This window comes from Triticum aestivum, chromosome 4B (genome assembly GCF_018294505.1).
Source record: "Triticum aestivum cultivar Chinese Spring chromosome 4B, IWGSC CS RefSeq v2.1, whole genome shotgun sequence".
In the NCBI taxonomy this organism is placed as follows: domain Eukaryota; kingdom Viridiplantae; phylum Streptophyta; class Magnoliopsida; order Poales; family Poaceae; genus Triticum; species Triticum aestivum.
Window position 1 is genome coordinate 432,155,377 of NC_057804.1, and position 26,289 is coordinate 432,181,665.

At 52.7% G+C, this 26,289-nt stretch overlaps 1 protein-coding gene across 2 annotated transcripts; it reads right to left on the reverse strand.

Moving 5' to 3' along the window:
- Positions 1 to 22,529: 22,529 nt before the first annotated feature.
- On the reverse strand, positions 22,530 to 25,651 carry LOC123092550 (ankyrin repeat-containing protein At5g02620). 2 transcript variants are annotated; one of them, XM_044514349.1, is made up of 3 exons: positions 25,380 to 25,651; positions 24,233 to 24,632; positions 22,530 to 24,120 (listed from the first exon to the last, which is right to left on the reverse strand). In XM_044514349.1, exons 2-3 carry the CDS (start codon positions 24,567 to 24,569, stop codon positions 22,835 to 22,837), a joined length of 1,623 nt encoding a protein of 540 aa, XP_044370284.1. In that variant the 5' UTR covers positions 24,570 to 24,632; positions 25,380 to 25,651; the 3' UTR covers positions 22,530 to 22,834. The 2 variants fall into 2 exon arrangements, with proteins under 2 accessions (XP_044370284.1, XP_044370285.1); XM_044514350.1 differs by lacking the exon at positions 25,380 to 25,651 and having other exon boundaries at positions 24,237 to 24,461.
- Between the last annotated feature and the right edge of the window lie 638 nt (positions 25,652 to 26,289).

Below are 26,289 nucleotides of genomic sequence, written 5' to 3' on the forward strand. Positions count from 1 at the left end.
GGGCCCCGCTGTTTTTGAAAAGGATCCGGGTTCCGTTGCCTGCCCGGGGTTCATCCCCCCGACAGTAGTCCCCGAAGCTGTGAAGGTTCGATGTCTTGTGATGAGTGGGCCTTCGCAGTTTCCCCCCTGAGCAAGGCGGATTCTGCGAGCACCGGGTCCGGCAACACCCACTGTGTGCCGGTTTTCTCGGAAACCGGATTGCGGCATCCCGGCCGTGGCGGGAACCGAGGAGTCCGTCGAATCTTGAGGCGGTCCCTTGGGCTTCACGCAGGTGCCACGTGGCGCCCGGAAGTCGGAGGGGCCTGACAGGCCACGCGCGTGACGAGACCGGGCGGCGGGCCTCCGCGCGCCCTTGGGTCACACGCGTGGATTTATTGTGGCGTACAGGGGCCGGTTGCACTTCCCCGAGCAGTTAGTGCGTGTGTACGTGCGCACTTATTGTGGGGTAGTGGGACGGGCGGGTGCAGACGATCCCACTTCCCCATGCTTGAACCCGGGCTTATAAATTGAGGGGGGAAAGGGGGCGGCGGACACCATTCTCGCTCGCGCCCTCCTGTCCCCCTACTCCTACTCTGCTCTTTGCCGCCGACGCACAGCTGTGCCCGCAGCCCCGAGCAGAGCTTCCTCCGTCGTTCATCTTCTTCTTCCTGCTTCCGTCCATGGCGCTGTCGTCAGGCTCCTGGATGGGCTCCAACGTCACCAGCGAGGACATCACGCAACTTCGAGCTTCGCGACGCTTGCCACGGGAGACGGACGTCGGCGTCTGCCTGCCGCGCGGCGAACAGAGGCCCCGGCCCGAGGGGCAGGAGCGCGTCGTCTTCCTCACGCATTTTGAGTGCGGGTTTGGGCTGCCGGTGAGCACCTTCTACCCCGCATTCTTGGAGTTCTTCAGGCTTCAACCGCACCATCTTGGCGCGGCGCCATCCTCCAGCTCTCCGGCTTCGTGACCCTGTGCGAGGGGTACCTGGGGGTCGAGCTGATGATCGACCTATGGGCGCGCTTCTTCTCCTTGAAGGAGCAGGGCCCGTCGGCCGGGGAGTTCGCCGACTGCGGCGCCACCGTCATCTCGAAGCGGTCCGGGGCGGATTTCCCCAAGATCCCGCTCGAGGATTCTGCCAAGAAATGGCAGAATTCCTTCTTCTACGTCTACAACCATGGCGCGGACCATATTAATCTTCCGCCCTTCGTCTTCGCGCCACCGCGGGCGAAGACGAACTAGGGCTACTCGCTCTGGCGCCCGTCACAGGAGATCGTCAATCTCTGTGAGCGGGTGACGGTGATGAGGACGCGGGAGGGGCTCACCGGCATGGACCTCCTTGCCGCGTTCATCTCCCGCCGGGTCCTTCCACTTCAGAGGCGCTCCTGCCTCATCGACGAGATGATCGGCCTGCAGGACCCCAACCGAATGGGGTCGACGCGGCTGTCTGCAGAGCAGTTCGCACGCGGCGTCAACGACATCTCCAAGGCCAACCTTGGAGAGGATTGGCGATTCGGCAAGGTGCCGTATATCCAATCGATCCCGGCGCCGCAGGTGAGCGTTTGGTCTTCTTACTTCGTTGCCACGCATCTTCTTGTTCATCCCGACGCGGCGTGGGAGATTCTCTTGAACGCAGCCCGGCATCCTTACGCCCGGGCTCCGTCGTGTCGCGGCCCAGAGGAGCCCCGCATTCCTTCTTCATTTCATCTTGAATTGTTGATCGTGTCGCGGCGAAGGCGACACTGACGCCGGTTGTTGGTGTAGCAGCGTTGGGCGGGGGAGGCGGCGATGCGGGCGGAGCCGAGTCCTCGCATGGGGCAACACTGAGTCGTCCGCATGGAAAGGACAGCGTTGCGCCGTGACCCCAGGGGTCGAAGCGCGCGGCGGACCCGGCCGAGCCTGGGAGGCCGGCCAAGAAGAAGCGCGGGAGGCCGACCCCGGTCCCGTTCTTGGCGGGGTAAGTTTTACTTGCTACTTGCGCCTGGAATTCTTGAGCCAGTGTTGTCTCTTTTTGCTTATTCTGCCTTCTTCAGGTCGCCCATCGCGCTGGCGAGGGCGGCGGCTGAGGCTGCGGCCGCCAAAGGGGCCGCGTTCTGCAGGAGCCGGTCCGACCTCGCCGGCCTGGCCGGGGAGGAGGGACGGGGCGACTCGGACCTCGGCTTGGACCCGAACGACGCCGAGGCCTTAGCCTGGCGGGACAGGAACCGGGCCAAGGCAGAGCTGGAGGCAGCGTCGGTCCAGGCTTGGACCGACGCGGTGGTGGCATGCATGCGATCCGGCGTGGAGCCGGCCTGGCGCGAGATGCCGGAGGGCACGGTGGTGGCGGTGACGGTTTTTGAGCCGTCATCGGTGAGGGAGCACGGCCGTGGGGGCTGGGCTGAGGTGGTGACCCTCGACCGGGAGGTCGTGGAGGTGGGGGGCGACACCCCGTCGCGAGCTGACGTGGTCGAGCACGCGAGGGCTGATGGTGGTGGAGGCGGCAGTGTCCTGGAGGAGACGCCACAGGCGGCGACACCGGAAGCGTCGTTGGCTATGGAGGAGGCACCGCGGGCGGCGGTGCCTGAGATGGCGACGCAGGGCGTCCCGGTGTCTGGGTCGCCGTCGGCGGCGGGAGGGACGTCGCAAGATGTGTTGGCCGCGTCGAGAGCGGCCAGCGGGGGACTCGCCTTGGCGCCCCGGCAGGGTGGGCGCCGAGTTGTTGTGCCGCAGCCCGTGCGGAGCGGGGGCGCGGCCGTCTTCGGGCCTCAGACCCAGGAGGAGGCGGCGCTGGATGCCGTCAGCCGCCGCCTGCGAGGCCAGACGGAGCGGCTTGAGGCCTTCGCCCAGGCCAAGACGGAGCGGACGTGCGACCTAGAGCGCGCCGTCCTGGTAAGTCTTTCTTCTTTTGTTTCCTTGTTGTTTCTTCTTTGTGGGGGCGCGCCAGCGCACCCACTGGGTGTAGCCCCCGAGGTTCGTGCTAACTACGTAGTAGTTGGGTCGAATCTTTAGATCGCCGGGCCTTGTTCTGACTTCTGTCTTTTTTAGCATCTTGATGCCTTCCGGGTTGCCGCCTTCAACCGTCTCCTGGGCACGCATCGGGAGCTCAAGGAGCAGCTTGTTGCCAAGGAGGAGGAGCTTCACGTCGCCGCAGGTATGTTCGTGCTCTTTTCTAGTGGGGCGCCCTAGCGCACCCACTGGGTGTAGCCCCCGAGATTTGGGCCAACTATGCAGGAGTTGGGCCAAATCTTAAGTCTTGCCTTTTTTCTTCTGCTGAACTTTTCTTTTTGCAGCCGAGGTGCTGTCTTGGCGGACCCGGCTGCTCTGGGCCGGTCATCATTACGACCGGCTTGTTGCTGAAGCCGGCCGCCTTGGCGTCGAGGTGGCGCAGGCGAGGGCGGAGGCGGCCGCGGCCCAACGGTCTCTTGATGAGGCCAACCGGCTACACGAGCAGCTGGCGGTCACAAGAGCCGCCTTGAGGCCGAGGTGGAGCTCCTTAAGGCGGAGGCCGCCAAGGTGATGGAGACGCAGCGGGCCCTGGTCGAGGCGGACCAGCAGCGTGGCCAGCTGGCCGACGACAAGGGCCGGCTCCAGGCCGAGGTGGATCGCCTGCAGGAGCAGGCCGCCGCGGCCGAGGAGGCTCGTCAGGACGAGACTCGTCGCCGCTAGGCGGCCGAGAAGGCGGCCGAAGACAAGGACGCCGAGCTGAAGGCGGCCCTTGCTAAGGCGGCCGATCTGGAGAAGGCACTTGGGGAGCGTGACCGCGTCGTGGAGCGGGAGCGGCGTGGTATGTTGCTCGAGGCGCAGCACCTGGAAGAGTCCTTCTCCAGTAAGTGCTGCTTCTTGTAATTTGCCGGGTCGGAACCCGACTTCTCTTCCTTGTTGTTCTTCTAATCTTGCTTCTTCTTCTACGGCAGGGGCCTTCCCGGAGATGCAGCGGCTGGCGGAGGAGGCCGTCCGCTACCAGCGTGACCCGACCGGCGTCGTTGGATCTGGGATGGATCCGCGGGTGGCCTGGACCTTCCCGGAGATCATCGCCGCTGCAGAGGCCCGCCTGCGGGCCCTAGGGATGCAGATGGAGCGGCTGTCCCAGGCTGGCACCGCAATGACGATGGCCCTGTGGCCAGACTCCGTCCATCTGCGCAGCTTCTCATGCCTGGTGCGTTGGTTGGAGATGGGCCCGGACTGCCTTGGCGAGTGGCGTGTTTTCGCCGTGCCAGTGCCGAGATGGCGCTTTGGTTCGCGCTGTCTTGGCATCCGGATCTTCAGCTGAACGCGCTAATGGGCCAGCATGCTGGTTCGGAGCAGTTGCTGCAGGAGCAAGCCGGCTGGATCGCCTCCCGGGCCAGCTACATCGCCGAGTTTGCCTTCCACGACGAGTTCCATCCGGAGCAGACGAAAGACAGCAAGGCCGTGGATGGTGACAACTACGGCTTGCTTCCCGATGACCCGGAGGGTAGCTCGGAGGAGACGGGCATCTACGGTGACGCGAATGCTGAGGAGGACACCGGTGTCACGCGGACCCGAAGGCCGCCAGGGGAGGGCCGTCGACGTCGCGACGCGGCGCTGGAGATGCCCGAGATACTTTACGCGGAATATGTTAAGTAGCAGGTCCACCCACCCACTAGGGGTTGTTTGGGGTGTAATGAACTCGGGCCGTGGGCCTTTGTTTTAAATATTTATGTGTGAATATCGTGAGTGCTTTTTTGCTCTTTGCCTTCCGCTTTTTTGAACCGATTGCATGCGCTTTTCCTCTCTCAAACCTCCCCCCCCCTGCGAGTCAGACGGCCGAGGCTCCGGTCCGTGACAAGGAGTTTGATTCTTCGAGAGGGGCGCGTAGGACTTGGGTCCTTAGAAACGTTGAGCGAGAGCAAAACACCCACTGGGCCGGCTGGCGGCAATCCAGCTTGGCCGGTTGGCGAGCAGCCGGTCGTGCAGCTACTTGTTTGATGAGTGACGGGCCGGGTCGATCGACCCGGCGGCCTTTGACTTAGTGTATGAATCGTAAAGGAGCTTTAACCCATTGTGCTTGCCCGCCGACAGCCAAAGCTGGATCTACGGTTTTAGGGCGAAGTGGGGGACCGCGGCGTCCCAACTTTATCAGGAATCAACAAGTAAAGGCGGCGGGGTGGCGACCAAGCCGGCCTACCCCCGAGCCCCCGGGTCGAGCGAGTCGAGCCGGTGGCCGGGTTCAGTGGTAAAGTGATGCAGAAAAAATAAAATTGGTCGGCAAAAGGCAGCCCCCGAGTCTCGTTCGGGGACCCCGTAGTTTCACGCGTTTACAAAAGGCGACGGTACATACACTCGTGCGGCTAACTATAAAACGAGCGGAGGAGTTCTGTGTTCCACGGCCGGGTCGTTCCTTCGCCGGCGGTGTCCTTCTTGTGCTTCTTTGACTTGCACGCATCGATGAGGTAGTAGGCGTTGCGATCACGCAAGGCCCTGCTCACGATGAACGGGCCTTCCCATGGAGGGGACAGCCTGTGCTGGCCTACCTGCTCTTGGACGAGTCGAAGGACGAGGTCGCCCTCGTGGAACACGGGGGGCTTGATCTTCTTGGTGTGGTAGTGCCTCAGGCCTTGCTGGTAGATAGCCGAGCGGCTAAGTGCCAGAAGGCGCGCTTCTTCGAGCAGGTCGACACCGTCTTCGCGTGCCTCTCTGGCTTCGGCTTCGGTGTACATCGCAACACATGGCGAGTCGAACTTGACGTCGGTCGGGATGACGGCTTCAGCTCCATAAACGAGGAAGAACAGGGTGAACCCGGTCGACCGATTCGGCATTGTGCGCAGACTCCAGAGTACTGCCGGCAACTTGTCAAGCCAGCTGCCGGGTGAGCGGATAAGTGGCTCGATGAGTAGCGGCTTGGTGCCGGACAGGATGAGTTCGTTGGCCCGCTCGACCTGCCCGTTGGACCGCGAATGTGCCACGGAGGCCAGGTCGAGGCGGATGCCGGAGACGGAGCAGTATTGCTCGAGCGCGCCCTTGGCGAAGTTGGTGCCGTTGTCAGTGATGATGCTGTTCGGCATGCCGTAGCGCGCCGATATATCCTTAATGAACCGGACGGCTGTTGGCCCGTCCAATTTCTTGATAGGTCTTGCCTTGATCCACTTAGTAAATTTGTCCACTGCCACCAGTAAGTGCGTCATGCCACCTCGAGCGGTTTTGAAGGGTCCCACCATGTCGAGTCCCTAGCCCGCGAAGGGACAGGTGATCGGTATGGTGCGGAGTGCTCACGCCGGCTGGTGGCTGCATTTGCTGAAGCGTTGGCACCCTTCGCATTTGAGAACGAGCGACTCGGCGTCTTCGAGGGTCATGGGCCAATAGAAACCGTGGCGGAACGCCTTGGACACCAAGGATCGTGATGCGGCGTGGTGCCCGCACTCGCCCTGGTGAATGTCGAGGAGGATGTCGATGCCGCGATCCTGCTCGACGCAGCGCTGGAACACGCCGGTAGAGCTGCCTTTGACGAGCTCGTTGTTGATGATGCTGTAGGCGGATGCCCGGCGCTGAATTTGCCGAGCTTCGGTCCCGTCCATGGGGAGAACCCTATTCTCCAGAAACTTTGATATTGGGAGAGCCCAAGATGGAGCTGCAACCACTGCGAAGACGGCCACCAAGGTGGGTTCTGGGTCGGCAGCCCCTGAGCTGGGTTGAGCAGCCCCCGGGTTGGGGATGGCGACGGTCGGGTCTGGGATGATGGTGGCCGGGTTGAGCTGAGCAGTCCTCGGGCCAGGTTCAGCAGTCCCTGGGCCGGGTTCAGCAGCCCCTGGGCTGGGTTGAGGAGCGGCCGGATCGTCTGGAACGTGAATGGACTCGGAGTCCGGCGATGGCTTGACAGACGGCTTGCGCAGATGCTCGAGGGAGACGCCGGACGGGATGGCTTGTCGTGACGAGGCGGTCTTGGCGAGCGTGTAGGTTGCTTCGTTCTCCGCGCGCGGGACGTGGAGGAACTCGCAGCCCTCGAAGGATCCGGACAGCTTCTGGACGAGGAAGCGGTAGCTTGCCATGTTGGAGTCGCGGGCGTCCCATTCGCCAGAGCACTGCTGCACCACCAGGTACGAGTCGCTGTAGCACAAGATGCGCCGGATGCCGAGTTCCTTGGCAAGCTGGAGGCCGTGCACAAGGGCTTCATACTCAGCGACGTTGTTGGAGGCGGCGAAGTGGATCTGGAGCGCGTAGTGGAGCTGGTCGCCCTTCGAAGATGACAGTATGATGTCGGCCCCCAAGCCGAGTCGCATCTTGGACCCGTCGAAGTGCATGCACCAGTGTGTCGAGTCTGGAGGCGGCGGCAAGTACTGGGTCTCGGTCCAGTCGACGAGGAAATCGGCTAGGGCCTGAGACTTGATCGTGGTGCGGGGCTCGTAGAGAATGGTGTGGCCGGCTAGCTGGATCGCCCACTTGGCGACCCGGCCGGAGGCGTCCCGGCACCCGATGATTTCTCCGATAGGCGCCGTGCTGACGACGGTGACGACGTGCTCTTGGAAGTACTGCTTCAGCTTCTTGGCGGTGAGGTACACGCCGTAACACATCTTCTGGTAATGCGGGTAGTTCTGCTTGGAAATGGAGAGCACCTCGCTCAGGTAGTAGACTGGTCGCTCGACGGCTTGGATCTCGCCCTTCTCCGGTTGCTTGACCACCAGCACGGTGCTGACCGCCCGCGAGGTCGCGGCTATGTAGAGTAACAGCAACTCCTTGTCGGTCGGCGCGGCCAGGACTGGTGCGGTGGAGAGCATGCGCTTGAGGTCTTGGAAAGCCTCGTCTGCCTTGCCGTTCCACTCGAACGGGCTTGTCATCTTCATCAGCTGGTACAGGGGGAGCGCCCTCTCGCCCAGCCGGCTTAGGAACCGGCTGACCGAGGCCAAGCACCCGGTGAACTTCTGGACTTCGTGCAGCCGAGCCGGCTTGCGCATGCGCTTGATGGCCTTGATCTTCTCCGGGTTCGCCTTGATGCCGCGTTTCGAGACGAGGAAGCCGAGTAGCTTTCCGGCCGGGACGCCAAAGACGCATTTTTCCGGGTTGAGCTTGGCCTTGTATTCGCAGAGGTTGGCGAATGTTTCCTTCAAATCATCGAGGAGCGTGAGGTGCTGCTTGGTCTTCACCACAATGTCGTCCACGTACACATGGATGTTGCGGCCGAGTTGCGGCAGCATGCATTTCTGCATGCAGCGTTGGAAGGTGGCGCCGGCGTTCTTCAATCCAAATGACATGGTGATGTAGCAGTACGCCCCAAAGGGCGTGATGAAGGACATCTTCAGGGCATCGGCCGGGTCCAGCTCAATCTGGTGATAGCCGGAGTAAGCGTCCAGGAAGGACACGAGCTCGCACCCGGCGGTCGAGTCGATGACTTGGTCAATCCGCGGGAGAGCGAACGGATACTTGGGACAGGCCTTGTTGAGGCTGCTATAGTCGATGCACATGCGCCAGGTCTTGTTCTTCTTCAGGACGAGGACTGGTTTGGCCATCCACTCGGGGTGAAACACTTCCATTATGAAGCCGGCCGCCAAAAGCTTAGCGACCTCTTCACCAATGGTTCTTCTCTTCTCTTCAAAAAATCATTGGAGGGGTTGATGAACAGGCTTGGCGTCCTTGTAGACGTGAAGTTTGTGCTCGGCGTACTTCCTCAAGATACCCGGCATGTCCTTGGGAGTCCACGCGAAGATACCCCGATTCTCACGGAGGAAGTCGACGAGCCCGCCTTCCTATTTGTTGTCGAGGCGGGCGCCTACGACAACGTACTTGCTGCAGTTGGGGTCTTCGGAGTTGAGCTTCACTTTCTTGGTCTCCTTGGAGGGTTTGAAGGCATCCTCATCGGCCGGGTCCGAGGTCGGGATCGACGCATCGGAGGCCTCGCCTGCCAGGGCGACGATCCGGTCGAGCTAGCGCCGCTCCTCGGCAATGACCAGCGACTCGGCCAGCTTGGCGCCATCTCGGGCGCACTCGAGAGACTTGCGGTAGTCACCGGTGACGGTAATGAGGCCCTTGGGACCCGGCATCTTCATCTTCAGGTACGCGTAGTGGGGAACCACCATGAACTTGGCGAGCATGGGCCGGCCCAGCAATGCATGATATGCGCTGGACAGGTCCACCACCTAGAACCAGATTGGTTCGCGTCAGAAGTGGCTGCTGTCGCCGAACAGGACGTCGAGCCAAACCCGGCCAATGGGCGAGCAGGAAAGGCCGGACACGATGCCGTGGAAGACTGTCCGGGTTGGCTCTAGGTCTTCGGCCTTGAGGCCGAGCTTGGTCATCGTGTCGCGGTAGAGGATGTTGATGCTGCTGAAGGAAATATGCCCTAGAGGCAATAATAAAGTTATTATTTATTTCCTCATATCATGATAAATGTTTATTATTCATGCTAGAATTGTATTAACCGGAAACATGATACATGTGTGAATACATAGACAAACATATAGTCACTAGTATGCCTCTACTTGACTAGCTCATTAATCAAAGATGGTTATGTTTCCTAACCATAGACATGTGTTGTCATTTGATTAATGGGATCACATCATTAGGAGAATGATGTGATTGACATGACCCATTCCGTTAGCCTAGCACTTGATCGTTTAGTATATTGCTATTGCTTTCTTCATGACTTATACATGTTCCTGTAACTATGAGATTATGCAACTCCCGTTTACCGGAGGAACACTTTGGGTGCTACCAAACGTCACAACGTAACTGGGTGATTATAAAGGAGTACTACTGGTGTCTCCAAAGGTACATGTTGGGTTGGCGTATTTTGAGATTAGGTTTTGTCACTCCGATTGTCGGAGAGGTATATCTGGGCCCTCTCAGTAATGCACATCACTATAAGCCTTGCAAGCAATGTAGCTAATGAGTTAGTTACAGAATGATGCATTACATAACGAGTAAAGAGACTTGCCGGTAACGAGATTGAACTAGGTATTAGATACCGACGATCGAATCTCGGGCAAGTAACATACCGATGACAAAGGGAACAACGTATGCTGTTATGCGGTTTGACCGATAAAGATCTTCGTAGAATATGTAGGAGCCAATATGAGCATCCAGGTTCCGCTATTGGTTATTGACCGAGAATAGTTCTAGGTCATGTCTACATAGTTCTCGAAACCGTAGGGTCCGCACGCTTAACGTTACGATGATAGTTTTATTATGAGTTTATATATTTTGATGTACCGAAGGGTGTTCGGAGTCCCGGATGTGATCCAGGACATGATGAGGAGTCTTGAAATGGTCGAGACATAAAGATTGATATATTGGAAGCCTATATTTGGATATCGGAAACGTTCCGGGAGAAACCGGGATTTTTCCGGAGTACCGGGGCTTACCGGAACCCCCCCGGGGGTTATTGGGCCTAGATGGGCCGTGAGGGAGAAGAGGAGGGCCGGCCAGGGCAGGCCGCGCGCCCCCTCTCCCCCTAGTCCGAATAGGACAAGGAGGAGGGGCGGCGCCCCCCTTTCCTCTTTCCCCTCCCCCCTTTCCTTCTCCACCAAGGCAAGAGGGGGGAGTCCTACTCCCGGTGGGAGTAGGACTGCTCCAGGCGCACCCCTTAGGGGCCGGCTGCACCTCCCCCTCCCTCCTTTATATACGGGGGCAGGGGGGCACCCTAGTACACACAAGTTGATCTACGTGATCGTTCCTTAGCCGTGTGTGGTGCCTCCCTCCACCATATTCCACCTCGGTCATATCGTCGCGAAGCTTAGGCGAAGCCCTGCGCCGGTAGAACATCATCATCGTCACCATGCCGTCGTGCTGACGGAACTCATCCCCGACACTTTGCTGGATCAGAGTCCGGGGATCGTCATCGAGCTGAACGTGTGCTGAACTCGGAGGTGCCGTACGTTCGGTACTTGGATTGGTCGGATCGTGAAGACGTACGACTACATCAACTGCGTTGTCATAATGCTTCCGCTTACGGTCTACGAGGGTACGTGGACATTACTCTCCCCTCTCGTTGCTATGCATCACCATGATCTTGCGTGTGCGTAGGAAATTTTTTGAAATTACTACGTTCCCCAACAGCTGTTGCCGCCGTCGATGAGGACTCGAGAGAACTTGCATGTGCGCCGTGCGATGATGGTGGGGTTGAGGACGAGGGCGTATCCACCCGGACTCGGCATGACTACTGGGTGATCCTCACGGGTCCAGGTGATTGGGCGATCCAACCAGTGCATGAAATCCGGCTTGGCCGGGACGACGGTGTTCACCTCCTGCCGAAGAAGGCACTCGCTCCGCTTGACGTTGCCGAGGCTGGTGAAGATGACATAGGCCGCGTTCTACTCTGGGTAGGCGTCGTTCCGCATTGCACCGCCAACAGGAGGCGGCGGTGGAGGCAGAGGCGGCTGCCCTGCGCCTGGAGCTGGAGCCGGAGCCGGAGGAGGCGGAATGTCTCCCCTCATGAGGCGCTTGGTGATGGCGCACTGCCGAAGCGTGTGCATGGAGGTTCTTGCGCCGCTGTGGTGCTTGCATGGGGCATCGAGCATCTCTTCGAAACTCATGGCGGGCTGCCATGCCATCTTGCCGGTCTGCCGGCGCTTCGCTGTCGGGTCCGCCGCGGGCTCGGCGGCCACGACGAGCCGGTTGTTGTGACGCTGCGCCGGTTGGTCGGCCTTGCGCTTGTTGTTCTGATGATGCTGCTGCCGGCTGCTTTCGCCGGCCGGCTTCGGGGGAGGAACCGGCTTTGCCTTGCCGACCTCATCCAGCGCCACCTGGATCTTCATGGCGGAGTTGGTGTTGGCGTACTTGTCCGCCGTCACCATGAGCGCGGCCATGGTGGCCGGCTCGAAGCGTAAGAGCTTGTGCTTGAGGAGGGTGCCGTCTCGGCACCCGCTGACAAAGTACTGGATCGCCTGGACTTCATGGACACCCTCACAGCTGTTTCGGAGCTCGGTCCAGCGTGCGAGGTACTCGTGACCCGTCTCCATCGGCCCCTGCACGCACATGGCGAGCTGGCTAGAGCGACCGACGCTTGTAGGTCCCTGTGAAGTTGCAGACAAAGGCCTCCTCGAAGTCGACCCACGTGTTGATGCTTCCCATCGGCAGACTATTCAACCACGTGAGGGCCGACCCCTGGAGCATGAGCGGTGCGCAGCGCACGGCTAGACGATGATTGGCACCGGTGATGCCAATGGTCGTGGTGTAGTCGGTGAGCCAGTCTTCTGGCTTCACGGTCCCATTGTACTTGGGGGTGTCGCGGGGGAGCACGAACCCTTTTGGAAAGGGCTCCTCCCGGATGCATGGGCCGAAGCACCGACCCGATAGCGCCGCTCTCCTTCACCTCCAAGGAGCGAGCGAGCTGATCGAGGTGGTGGCGCGCGTCGGCGTCATCGATGGCGCGCGGGCTGAGTCGCCTGGCGGCCAGGCCCCGAGGGGTCGGGTCGGTTGGAGCCGGACGCCGGCCAAGCTGGCCGGGTCCGCGCTGGGTCTCCGAGGTGGGCTCGTTGCCCAGAGCATCGGCGGCGGTGGCGGCCGGGTTGCGTCGAGTCCGGGCTTGGCCGGAGTGCACCTCGCCGGGTGGCGAGGAAGCCGTGTGCAGAAGTACGCCGTGTCCACCAAGATGAGCGGAGCCGGATCCCGCCGGCTTGGCGAGCTGGTTGAGGCGATCCTGCTGGGTGTTGGCGGCGCGGAGGAGCTCGCGCATCCGCCCGATGCGCTCCTTGAGCTCCTCGCCCGTGAGTTGGTCGAGACCGACCACGGCTGCCTCTGGAGCGTGCATGTTCTTCACTCGAGTTTCGTAGACGGTCCGGACGGCGCCGAAGGCTCGGCCAATCGCTCCTCCCCAGGCGCGTGCGTTGGCGACCTGGCTTGGCTCGGCCGTGGCGGGCGTAACTCCGTGAGCGGCGTCGTGCTCCATCTGAGCGGCCTCCAGGCGGCGCCTGGTGGCGGCCAGCGTCTCGGACAGGTCCAACATCTGCTGGCACCTATCCTTGAGCTGGGTTCGGGCTTCGGCGATGTTGGTGGCATCGACGTTGGTGCCGATGGGGATGCGGAGGCTCTGCAGCGCAGCGTGCAATGGATCGGACGGCTCGGTCCGTTGCGCGGTGGCCCTGGCCTCCGCGGCCTTCCTCGTCTTGCTCGACGAGGAAGAGGCGCCATCGCCCGTGACGTAGACCTCCACATGGACATCCATCCCCCCGGTGGCAATGCCACCACCGAGGGAAAGGGGAGAGTTGGAGTAGCTGAGCACCTCGCTGGGGTACTCGTCGGCCGCGAGCGCATCGAAAATGCGGAGCGCAGCGAAGGAGGCGGCGAGCGCGCCAACGACGTCGTCCGCCAGCGTGATGGACTCGTCAGTGTAGGAGAAGGGCCCCGTATGAAGCATGCTCCCGGCCAGCTCCTCGAGCTGTCCCATGGTGGGCGCCAACTGTCGTGGTGGGCGCACAGCAGATGCCAAGGGATGGCTAAAGAGAGAAGGAGGCTCGAGGGTGCTGGTGGGATCCAGAGGCGAGGTTGGCATGCGCGGGTGTGGGACGCCGGACATACCCAGGTTCGGGGCTCTCCAGAGAGATAACACCCCTAGTCCTGCTGAGTTTGGTTGGATGGTTGATAGTACAATGTTGCTCCTGGAGCTGTGTGGAGGAGGAAGGAAGCTGGCCAAGGCTTGGGCTGCTCCTTCTCTCCGGTGCTGCTGTTGGGTGGATAGTTCTATGCTTGCTTGTGTTTCTGTTTCGTACTCTCTCGTCCGTGGGCTTGGCCTCTGTAGGCGTGGGTTCCTGGGAGGGTTTTATAGATCAACCCACCCAGGGTTACAATGGTAATTTGCCGAGTCGGTGGGTGTTGTCGGTGTCCGGGACACCGAGCTGGGTCCTGCTTGTGGGCTTGTGGTTCGCCGGGTTTCCCTAGGCGTGGGCCCCGCATGCCTAGGGGGACTGTGCGTCGTCTTGTTGATCGTCAGGGCGTGGCCGAGTCGAGTCGTGTACAGTGCTCTCCGGTAGGCTGCCGCTTGCTGTCGTCAGCGGTGAGGGTGGGAGCACTGTTACCACGCCAGCCTTGCTCAGTGGGTAGGTGAGGGGAACTGTTGCCATGCCCCGGCTGACCACAGGCATAGGTGAAAACACTATTGTCTTGGTCATTGATGGTTCAGATCTCGTCCCATCGTACGGCCTGGATGGGACGGGAGCTGACCCGTGGCTGGGTTGCCATGGACGCCACGGGTGGGCTGGCTTGTCGTGGAAGCCTTGGTTGCGCTGGGTCGAGTATCTTTTGCCGGTTGCTGCGGCCGGGTTGACGTACCTTGCGGGGTCGGGGAGTTTGGCTGGGTTGCGGGCCCTACCGGGTCAAGCGACCCGGTCAGGCGCGTGCCGGTTTGTGGGGCGATGCGGGCCCCGCTGTTTTTTAAAAGGATCCGGATTCCGTTGCATGCCCGGGGTTCATCCCCCCCCCCCCAACAGTTATGGTTGTTCAATTTTATTACAAAAATATTTACAACATACATCATATTCATAAATAGGAGTATGACCTTTTGTTCATAATATCAAACTACTATCGTTCTCTTATGAACAACCACCTTGCAACTTCTATGCAATGGGTTAGAGTGGACAAAAACTCTAAAATGAAGTATGACAATAAATAGAAAGGTAATATGTTGATGAAAAATATCATAACTTTTTGAAGTTTTTGACACATATTTTAATGTCATTGTTTGTTAGTCATCTAGGCCATTGTAGTTTCTTGCAATGATTCGCAATAACATGCAATCGAGTCGATATCCTTGTGATAAACTTTAATCATAATATCGAAGAATTAATGATTAATCATCATTTCCAAGAACTACACTTTAGTTGACCAACTTTCTATACATCTTATAACTTTGTATGGCAATCATACATGAGCTGGACATTACAGTCTTCTTTTCTTTTCTGTATTTTACTTCTTATAGACTTCCAATGTTTCTCCTACTCACAGAAGAAGCATCTAACTTTAAGAGTGTCGTGACCCCGAACTTCCCTAGGCATGTAAGTCTAATTACATTCTTTTGGTTTTGTTCCTTTTCTCTTTATGTTTCTCACCATCAACTTATGACTGGCGTTCTTCTGGATCTTACGCATTTTAGCCTTAAACATAGTTGAACACTTCACTAGAACTTGCAAACAAAACACTTCTTTAGATATCACATATCATTTAACCTTTGTTTGTTTCTGAAAACAATTTTTAGTTCCAAGAATATCACATAACTATCCCAAACATTTTGAAGTTCAAGTTTCTCGAAAACAAGCAGACGGTAATGTATTTCTAGCCTTTTGGAATGGAGGACTTGAGTCTCGTCATCCATAGCATCAGTAAGAGAGTATTGTAAACATGCAGTAGGACAAAATCCTTCTTGGCACTTTTAGAGGATGATCCTCTCACTAATAAAGAACAAACCAATAAATAACAGCTAATCAATTTCAACAACAAAGTGGAACCGTGAGTCATAATTCTACAACTATAACGCAAACTACACATAGACATTGTTCATAATTAATTTGCACTAGTGATTAAACTTAACTAATACATAATTGTGCTCCCACCTAAATCAGTATCTCTCATAATTGATTTTAAGTAATTCAAGACCCTTAGTCGATTCACAGTCATTGATGTGGACATCATTGATGACGTGAACTTCAACCGGTAGGCAAACCTTTGCCGATCATATCTCCATATAACTCTTGTTCATCTTTCGATGCATTGTGCTCCGAGCTCAAAACGTGATCACCAACAACACTTGAGCTAGTCTTAGAGGAAAGACTAGGAACATTTATTTTATCTGTTTATAATTTCACACATGCATATGAGTTTTTCACTGAATCACATATTCCAGGATCATATGAGTTACAACATGAAATATGAACACTTAACTATGAATATAGAAATATAATAATACAGATATTTTGCCTCTAGGGCATATTTCTAACAAGGGTACCAAAATAGAATGAGAAGAGATCATGCATATGCGCAAAGTATGGATGTTCATGGTACAACTAGTTTCTTTGCAAGGAGTAAATTAAAAATAAATTATGCCTTTTACTACCACTACTAGCAATATATACTTGTACTTATCCTTAAACACTATGCTCCCTAATTTTGAAGGCCTCACAATCAATTGAGGTCTCTCCAATTTGAAATTGGGTCATCTGATTTTGACCGGGTCAACAATTTCTCAACGAGCTCCCTCATTCAATTCTTTTAATTCAGTATGCTCCCTAGCTTTGGAGCTACTCTATTCAATTGAGATATTCAATTTTGAATTTGGTTCATGATTTTCATAGAGCCAATAATTTTTTTAAATCAATTAGTAGCAACCGACCTATAAAAATGTATCAATCCCGTGCACCCTCTCAGCACCTAAAAAAGCGCCCACCATGTGATATCTTGGCACCAATATGGTACATGCAACCACCGACGCAAAAACTTTCCCACATAAATATGTGTTGATCAGCAGATAAGATAAAATCACACCACGAAAGAGCCACCAAAATACCATACTATATGAATAAAAAATGTATAAAAACCCAAAAACACCGGCGCAACAAAGCATGTCCAACCCTTCTAGAATTAATCATGCCAAGATGCACTCTTAATTGATGATCACCTAATAATTCTTGTTTCATCAATAATTGTTCTTCCAAAGAAGGCCGGTGTGGTCTGAATACAAAATGGGCCATCGGATCACGATCCTCAGATAGCTCACTGGTTCACTACGATTAGGCGAGGGTGTCGAGCAAACACACACCCCTACAACACTATGGCCTGGCCTAATACACATGAGCAATCTTTTTTGTCTTTTCCCCTTGATTTTGGAAATGTTTGAGAAGGTTTGCCCATTTTTTTTCTCTATCAATTTTCTTTGGATTTTACATTTTTTACTTTCATGTTCATTTTTATTCCCTTTGTGTTTTCTCTTCATTGTTTTCTCCACCTTCTTTCTTTTCCCTTTTTGTTCTTTTAACAATGTGAATATTTTTTTGAAACTCAAGAACCTTTTTCTAATTCATGATTTCTTAAACTTATGACATTTTATCAAATACATGAGCATTTTTTAAAAATTGCGAATATTTTTTAGTTTTAGAATATTTTCCAAATTCAGATTTTTTTTCTAAATTCATTAAAATATAAATTCAGGATTTTTTCTGAAAAAAACTCTCATTTTTTCGAATCAGTGAACAATTTTAAAATTATTGAAGATGTAAAATTGTTTTTTGTTAATTTTGGATTATTTACTAAATTCGGAATCTTTTCAAAATTCTTAATTTTTTAAAATTCATAAATTCACTAAAATTTGTGAAAAAATATTTTTTAAGTTCATAAACATTTTTTCTTCCAGTTCTTGAACACTTTCACAACAGTATGCATACAGTATGAGGGAGTGGACTATTCTTTTCGAGTAGGGGCCAAGCTGAGAAAAGCTCAACAGCGTGCAGCTCGTTTCATCTAGAATTTCCTAAAAAAAACAGCAATGCGGGTAATTGGCCAGCCCACCAAAATACGAGCGTGCGTGCGTGCTATTTCACGCGCTATTCCCGGACTAGCAGGCCCCCGTCCGCAAGCGCTAAAAGAAACCCTCGCGTCGAATACGCAGTAACGGGCCGGCCCAATAAAGTACACTTAAAAATAACGAGAAAAATGGTGCAAAAAGAGGGGTCGACCCAGGATTCAAACTTGGGTGCTAACCACTAGGTTAGCACTGTGTTCGTTATGAATACTAGGGAGCGCCCCACTTATAGAGAAAAAGAGTCGCGTTTTCTTCGGTTTTTTGTTTTCTTTGGTTTTCTTCTTCTCCATGTTTTTTCCATTTGTTTCTTCATTTTATTTTTCATTTTTTTTCTTTGGTTTATTTTGTTTCTATTTCGTTTTTCGTTTTTTGGTTTTTCTTTGTTTCTTTTTGCTTTTCATTCTACATTCTTATATACATGATCAGTTTTTTTAAAATACTTGTTCAACATTTTTAAAATACCTATTCAACATTTATATATGTGGTCAACATTTCTACAAATACATTTTCAACATTTTTTCAAATACATACATTTTTAAATACTGATTCAACATTTTTGAAATATTTGTACAATATTTTTTAAATACTTGTTCTACAATTTTATATACATGTTCAACATTTTTTGAAATACTTGTTCAACATTTTTCGAATACTTTTTCTACATTTTTCATATAGTTGTTCAACATGTTTATATAGATGATCAACATTTTTTAAAATACTTGTTCAGCATTTTTCAAATAGTTGTTGAACATGTTTTAAATACTTGCTCAACATTTTTCAAATGTTTTTTGAAGAGTGTTTTCTGTAATATATATAGAATATTTTAAAGTATAAACAAAAGTCCAAAAATAGAAGCAAAAAAGAAAACAAAAAACATAGAAAGAACTAGAAAATAGGTTGTGGCGTCAGGTGCTGGTGGGCCGGCCCAGTTCACTCGCCCTTCAGCGAGTCCGAAGCCAGGACTCCCTGAATCCCCGCTTACTCCAAAATAGAACTCTGTCTCGCCTTCAGCATTCCTACGAATGTTTTTTACTGCTAACAAATGTAGCACTGTTTTAATTTTTTGCACCCTTGTTTCTTTCTGCTTGGTTTTCTTTTACCTGTTTCGTTTTTCTATTTTTCCTTTTGATGTTTAGTTTTTATTGTTCTTATTCTTGCTTTGTTTTTGGTTCCCTATGGTTCATTATCGATTCTTCACTTTTTCAAATTTTCTTCATTTATTTATTATTTTAATATGCTTCGTTTTTCTTTTCAAATAGATGTACACATTTTCAAAATACAAGCCGTACATATTAGTGTACATGTGCAACATTATTTATAAACGTTAGACATTTTTATATACACAATTAATAACTTTTTAGTACATCTTTGGAACAATTTTAGAATACATGTCAAAAACTTTTTTAGTACACGCCGAATATTTTTCTGAATGATATGAAATATTTTTCTAACACTACATGAACATTTAAAAAATCATAGTTTTAAATGTGCCAAACATAATTTTAAACACTTACTTTTTTAAATGTCAGGTACATTTTTCAGATTAGTACGGATTTTTTAAATATGTGAAAATTGTTTTACATTGTATTGTTTTCTTAAAAGTCATGTTAATGTTTTGAAACATGTGGTTTTTTTTAAATTCCACATATATAACTTTTTAATGGTACAGAACATTTGTTCGAATTAGGCGAAAAATGTTATTGCATTGTAACATTTTTTGAAACTTTCATGAACCTCTTTTGAAATGTGCGAACATGTTTTCACTATTACGTACATTTTATAATGGTAGAAAATTATCTCTACACCACACGAACATTTTTAAATGTGTGACGAGCATTTTCAACTTTAACCCAATTAAGTTTTGAAATATATGCATTTCGAATTTTACAAAATATATATATAAAGGAAAAATAGAAAATAACATGGTGCATGACATCAGCATGATGAGCGCACATGGCTACTCGGCGGCTATCGGCTCCTCTCTAGGCGAGCTGAGTTATTATCTCATATAAAGCGAGACATAGTCGCACCCCTTCTACACGCCTTTAGCGCCATATTGTCACTATGGCGCATATGAGGAGCTCGTTCGAATGGGCCGATCCAATAAAAAATCGCCCCGGCTCTGCTGGTCTAAGTTCACTGGCTCGCCGGTTCGTTCATTTTTCTTTCGCTCGACTTTTGCAGTTACGACTCATTGCCTCAAAAAAAAGGTAAAAAAATCAGACTTTTGTAAATTAAAAAAAGGTAAATTAAATTGTAATCAACCCGAATTTCAAAAAGTATTCTCGGGTATTGAAAAGGTTCATGAACTTGAAGTTTTTTTTTTGGAAAAAGTTCACGAGTTTGAACAAGTTCATGAATTTGAAACGTCTTTTAATGTAAAAAAAACTCCACGGATTTGAAAATTTTCATGACTTGGGATTTTTGGCAATTTTGAAAAGATTGTAAATTCACGAACTTGGAGGAAGACACATATTTAAGAAATGTTCAAAGAATTTGAAAAGGTGAAAGCAAAAAAAGAAGAAGGAGAAAAAGAAAAAAACCACAATAAACATAGTATAACCAGTCGAAAACAATAATAACCGAGTGGGGAGCTTCGAGAACCTTTCCAACCCGTAGCAGGTAGAGAAAAATTATGGGTTGGAAGCGCTTCTGAAAAAACAAGCTCGGGAAGCTTATGGGCCGGCCTATACAAAAAATTCGGTGTGCGCGGCGTATCATTTTTTAATTATTCGGCTCATAAGCGCCAAATAGGAAATTCTCCGCCCCCACCCACCCACACTTCGCACAGTCCATCCAAGCTTATCCAAGGTGAAGTTTCTTTTTTGAGGTTTTCAAGTGCTCAAATCATATTCCGAGTAAATTTGAGGTTGTGCGAGAAAATCTTCAATTTTTGAGTTACAAGTTTTGGTTTGAGTACGATGTGTTGGTCCTCAAAAGCTTGAAGTTTGAGTTGAAAATTCACCATACTACAAATTCTTGTTTTGGTATATTTCTCTTAGTATGAAATTTAAACTTCTTTTCAAACACTAATACATCCACAACAATAGAGCCCGTGGTATAGCCCGTATGTTGATGAGCGGTGCCGGCCGTGATTGATGCTACCTCCCGCGAGCGGTTGTCCCCGTGTGCGCGACATCGGCTGGGAAGTTGGCGCCTGTGTGGCTTGGAACTTCCAATCCGGTGGCAATGATGATGTCCACCAAAGTCATATCAGTCCATCTGCAGCCGATGGTACAGAGTAGTTGATGGTTCCTTTGTGGACTAGCAGTTCCGTGGTCATTCATGCCTCAGTTGATCCGTGTCGCTGTGGTCTGATGCATGGCGGTATATGTGTCCTTCCCCACAGTTTGATATACTACCGCATATGAGGATGGCAAAGGTAGTGGCACTGTGTGGTGTTGTTGTCTGATTCAGATTAGCTATTGGCTGCCACTTGTGAGGACGGTGCGGGGACTCTAGATCGTCCCGAACATGGGATTTTGGCAGTGCCGGCGACCTTCCTCCCTTGTCAATCACTTCGTTGTGCGATGGCAAGCAACTTTTGTCGTCGCTTGACTATCTGATTGCTCGGGCATGCTCATCTGTCGGGCTATGCACGTATGCACCTGCTAGGACTGTGGCAAGTGGAGGAGACATCATATAATGACTTATGTTGGCTGGTGCTTCTCAAGTAGCCGGCCTCGAGCTCTGGGGTGAAAACCCTAAGTCTGGCCCTTGTTAGTTATACTTAGCAATGGTGGCGTATTTTGCGTTGTTCCCTTGATGACCGTGATCTTCAGGGTGACCCACGATCTGACATTCGATAGCTGGATCCGGCGATGACGGTATATGCGTGTCGTTCCCTTCATGGAGGCATCATCTTTGGAGAACCTTTCTCCTAGTCTATATGTTGTCAAAAGATGGATGGTCCAGATGGTCATTGTGGTATTGTAGCACCCAAGATGCAATTATATCCCGATCACGTGATGAATTCATGATTGAGGCAGAATCGCATTTCGAGCGCATAGCAAGTTGGTATCAGCGCGGCGAAGGGGAAATGAGTAAAAAGAATTCCTATTCTCCAATATATATCTAGGACTCAAAATAGTTTTTTTTCTAAACTCGACAACGACAATGGTTCGATCAATCAATGGGGCTCCTGCGGTCGGTAAGGTTCTGATACTAATTTGTAGCGCTCAAGATGCAATTCTATCCTGACCACGTACGAATTTGTGATTGGGATATAATCGCATCTTGGGCGCTACAGGTATATTATCGATAGCTATGTTGATCACTTCGTTTTTTCCTTCTTATTCTTCTTTTGCTTCATGCGCCTAGGCATAGCTTCGATCTTATTTGACTTTGCTATTTGCCTATGTGATTTTTTTTGTTGGTTGCGTGCATCTTAGCTGCAGGGGCCGGTTGTATGCTTGTTATGATTGTATCCCTCGATGCTACATGACAAGTCAATAAAAAGCAATTTTCATTAAAATAAACAGTGTATAATATATACAAAATTCAGCTACCCATATAGTCAAAAGTCTATTCATTTCCCGCCGGTCCGCCCCATCTCGGATGGCCTCTAGGCCATGGAGGTACGAATGACCTCACCTCCCCGCCGGTGGGAGAGACCCCATTCTCATTCTTGTTAGATCCAGCGTCTTGGTTGGGGCTGTGTGGCGGCGGCGATGTCCTTAGTAGGAATAATGTCTCTCACGTTCTATCCCCGTCCCGATAAGGCGTCTAGCATCGTTGGAGGGTGTGTGAAGGTTTGTCCATGTCGGATCTCGTGGGATCCAGTCGGTGCTGGTCTTCGGTGGATCTGTTTGGATCCGGTATTCGTTTGGGTGTTTACAGACTTGATCCTTCTGATCTACAATTTTCTTCATCGACGATGGTTGCTACTCTGGTGCGCTGGTCCTACGGGGCCTTAGCACGACAATTTCCTGACTATCTACTACATAAGGTTTGCCCGGCTCCGGTGAGAGAGGGGCGATGACAGCGGCACGCCTTCGGCTTGTTCCAGTGTTTATTGTCGTCGCTACGTGGTCCACGACATGGTTGCAATTTTTATACCTTTGTTGTTCTTTGTACTGCCATGATTGAAGATGAATAGGTCAATTTTTTTTGGAAAAAAAGTAATGAAACATTGATTTCTGTTTTTATTTATTTAGTTTTCCTATCGTCATATATTGTTCTACACAAGAAGTAAAATAAAAAATGCACTGGCGACATCCTTGCTACTGTACTTCTTCCTGTTCCCCGTTCTAATCAACATTCAGCAAACGGTGAACAGCTTAAATGATCACTAGTAATGCACAATCTTCTGAGCTACCGGATAAAAATGTCAGCCCGGCTACGATCATCGCTACTCCTCGGGTCATCGTACGTGGTAAATCAGGTAGTGTAATCAATGTTGCGCTAGGGCGTGGGGATCATCATGATCAGATGGCGTACATCTTCTTGAACTCCTCGTCGACCCACTCGTGCTCGGACAGTCCAGACCCCGAGTGTGAGCGCGAGCGGCTCATCGACGAGCGCTTGATGTTGCGCATGCGCTTGGCCTCGAGCCGGTGCGCGATGACCCAGTAGAGCATGGTGCCGATGGTGGTGACCAGGATGGTGGCGCCCATGATGGTGACCGCGACGGCCAGCCACTGCTCCGTGCGCCCTACGACGACGAACGACAGCGCCAGGAAGGCGACGCTGATGAGCACGCACGCCACCCACATGAGCTTGTTGATCACCGCCATCATCTGCTTCTTGGCCTTCCGCTCGATCACCACCACCGACGTCTGCACCACCACCACCGCCAGCGAGATGAAGAGCGCCACCGAGTCGAACACGAAGAAGATGATGAAGGGGGTCTGATGGGCGATGTTGGCCTCGCCCAGCTCCTGCCCCGGCCCCAGGTTGTCCGCGTCCACGTACTCGCCGGGCACCGTGAAGATGGCCGCGAACGCCACCGTGGCGATCAGCACGGCCACCACCGTGGTGGAGTTGATGGCGTTATTCAGCCCTTCCTCGTGGAGCTTGTTGATGCGCTTCTGGATTCCCTGCATCCGCACGCGCGTCTGCCGCGTCTGCTCCAGCTGCGAGTGCACCTCGTGCTTGATGTCGCTCACCTGCTGCTTCAGCTCGCGCGCCGGGTTGCCGCCGCTCGTGGGGCTCAGGGCGCGGGCCGACTGCACGCCGTGCTCCGTCAGCACGCCGGCCACCTCGCCGTTGCCCATCTTCTCCGCCGTGTCCAGCGGCGTCTCGGCGGCCCGGTTGATCGCCTTGAGGTTCGTGTCCGGCAGCTCGAGCAGACGCTTAATGATCTGGTGCCGCGCCTTGCGGGAGGCGATGTGCAGCGCGGTGTTGCCCTTGTTGTCCGGGAGGTTGAGCAGCGAAGGGTCGGCGGCGAGGAGCGCGTCTACGAGGTCGAGGTTGGTGCCCTTGGCGGCCATGTGCAGCGCCGTCTGCCCCTTCTTGTCCACCCGGAGCGCGATGCTGGGCTCCGCCTCCAGCAGCGCGCGCACCACCTGCACGTGGCCGTTCCTCGCCGCCGAGTGCAGCGCCGTCTTGCCGTTGCTCCGCGCGATCAGCGCCAGGGTCCCGTCCACCTCCAGCAGCAGCCGCACCACCTCCATGTGCCCCTGCGTCGCCGCGGTGTTGAGAGCCGTCGTGTTCGACGCGTCCACCGTCATGGCCAGCTCCGGCAGCGCCTGCAGCAGTTCCTTCACCACCTCTGCACCATGCATGCAAGCAACATGAATCATTGTAAACATGAAGATGGCGCGCGACGCGTGCGTGTGAGAGTGAGAGGGTGAGAGGGGACTAGACGTAGACGATGGATGTACCTACATCCCCTTGCTTGGCGGCAATGTGGAGGGCGTCGTAGCCGCTGCGGGCCTTGATGCCGGCGGTGGCGACGTCGTGGTACTTGACCATCTCGTTCACCAGGGCCACGTAGCCGTACTCGGCGGCGACGAACAGCGGCGTCTCCCCGGCCGTGTTCTGCTTGGACAGCAGCGCGCGCAGCTCCTCTGGCGACGCGCCGGACAGCGTCTCCTGCACGGCGACGAGCAGCCCGGCGCGCGCCGCCCCGTGCAGCGCCGTGTCGTCCCGCTTCCCGGTGAGCTGCTTGGTCATCTTCTTGCGCCGCGTGGCCGCCTGCGCCGCCCTGGCCGAGTCCATTGCCTCGGCTTGGCGGCAAAACCAGAGGCGCGTCACTCAAAACTTGCTAGCTAGCGGCAAGCCCTGCAAGAATGAGACGAGCATAAGAGTCCATGAGAGGCCATAACACGATCAGCAGCCATTCGTCGTCCATTTCCTCCATTCCTTTTCGCCCACTTGCGTGAATTCACCTACCAAGTTCCAAATCACGTACCCTATCATTCCCACCCCATTAACTGCGGAGCCAAAATAAAAATCTAGAAAAAGGGAAAAAGGAACAGCAAAAGAGATAGACACGAATGAAAGTCGATGGTGAAGAAAAGCAAGTATGAACCAAACAATTGTAAAATGAGACCCAGCTAGGCAGTGCCATGCGAGTGCGAGTGCGAGTGCCCTCCCCACCTTGTCAATTTAATTTGCTCACATACACAAAGGCGCCTCCATTCGCACACGTTGAAAATCAAACTAGGCATCTCTCTACAGTCTAGAGAAAAAGGAAGATCGCAATGCCAAATGCCCATTCTCTCTCTCTCCAAAAAAGAACAGGCTATACAATTGCCACCTCTGATGATCCGTCTTTCCGTTCGCCACTGATTGCCACCTCAAGCTTTTGCCATAAAGAAGAGGCGATGAGCGACGCCACATAGGAAAGGAACACAAAGGGGATCCATCAGCCCTAGGAATCACATGGTTGGAATCCAAACTCGCATTACAATATAGTAGAACCCCTAATTGGCACCGCGAGCCCACGAACGAACGGGGATCGGATTGGGGCACACATGACATGATCGGCGGACGTGCGTGCTGCTGGCAGGAGCAGGAAACACATACCGGCGTGAGGAGCTCTGCGCCTCCATGTGAGCCATGGGACCCCCGCCCCGACCGATCCGCACGTACCACAGGCAGAGCGGATGATACGAAGGAGAGCTGGGGAGGAGACAAGAGCTGGATCGATTAGAAAATCTGCAATTGGATCAATGGATGGGCAGCCATGGAAATGGAATCATGTTTTTGTGTGCAAATAAAATCAAATCAGAAACGTTTTTCCTCGGTTTTATGTGCCTATATTAAGAAAGCGACTACGAGGACTAGAAGAAGTGTGAGCTGTGAGGCAGTTGGTGATGCACGGTTCGGTGACCGTCGATTCTCGTTTTATGGTTCTTTTGTTCGTTTCTGTTGGTTTTCTTCCCTGCGCGTGTGTAGTGTGTATGTGTGTCATTTTACTTTAGTTCCTGGTTTGGTGATGACCAGGAGCTTTAAGAATGATGAATCGGATCGAGTGAGAAAGATGTGGTCGTTGACCGTTGACGCAGCAGCAGTGCAGCCTCATCCGGTGACACTGACAGGTATACGTGCGCCGCGGTCTCCGTGCGGGCATGGCAGCGTATCATCGGCCGTGATTGGGACGAGATATGATCGAACGTACTCCATGTACATTGCCACGCATGTACTTCGACTTAGCAAGTGCTCCTGTTTGAAAACAGAATGTGTATTTTGATCCATTAGCATAAAATGTACTATCTTCAGTCATTTTTAGTTTCCATATAAATTTTGTCCGAAGTCAAAGCATCTCTACTTTGACCAAACTTATACTCCCTCTGTTCCCAAATATAGTGCGTCCTCGGTTTCCGCGTTTCAATTTTGATCATAAATTTAACCAACAAGACCGACCGCGTCGGCAGCAAAAATTATATAATTGAAAACTTCTTTTGAATATGAATTTACTGGTATAATTTTCGCT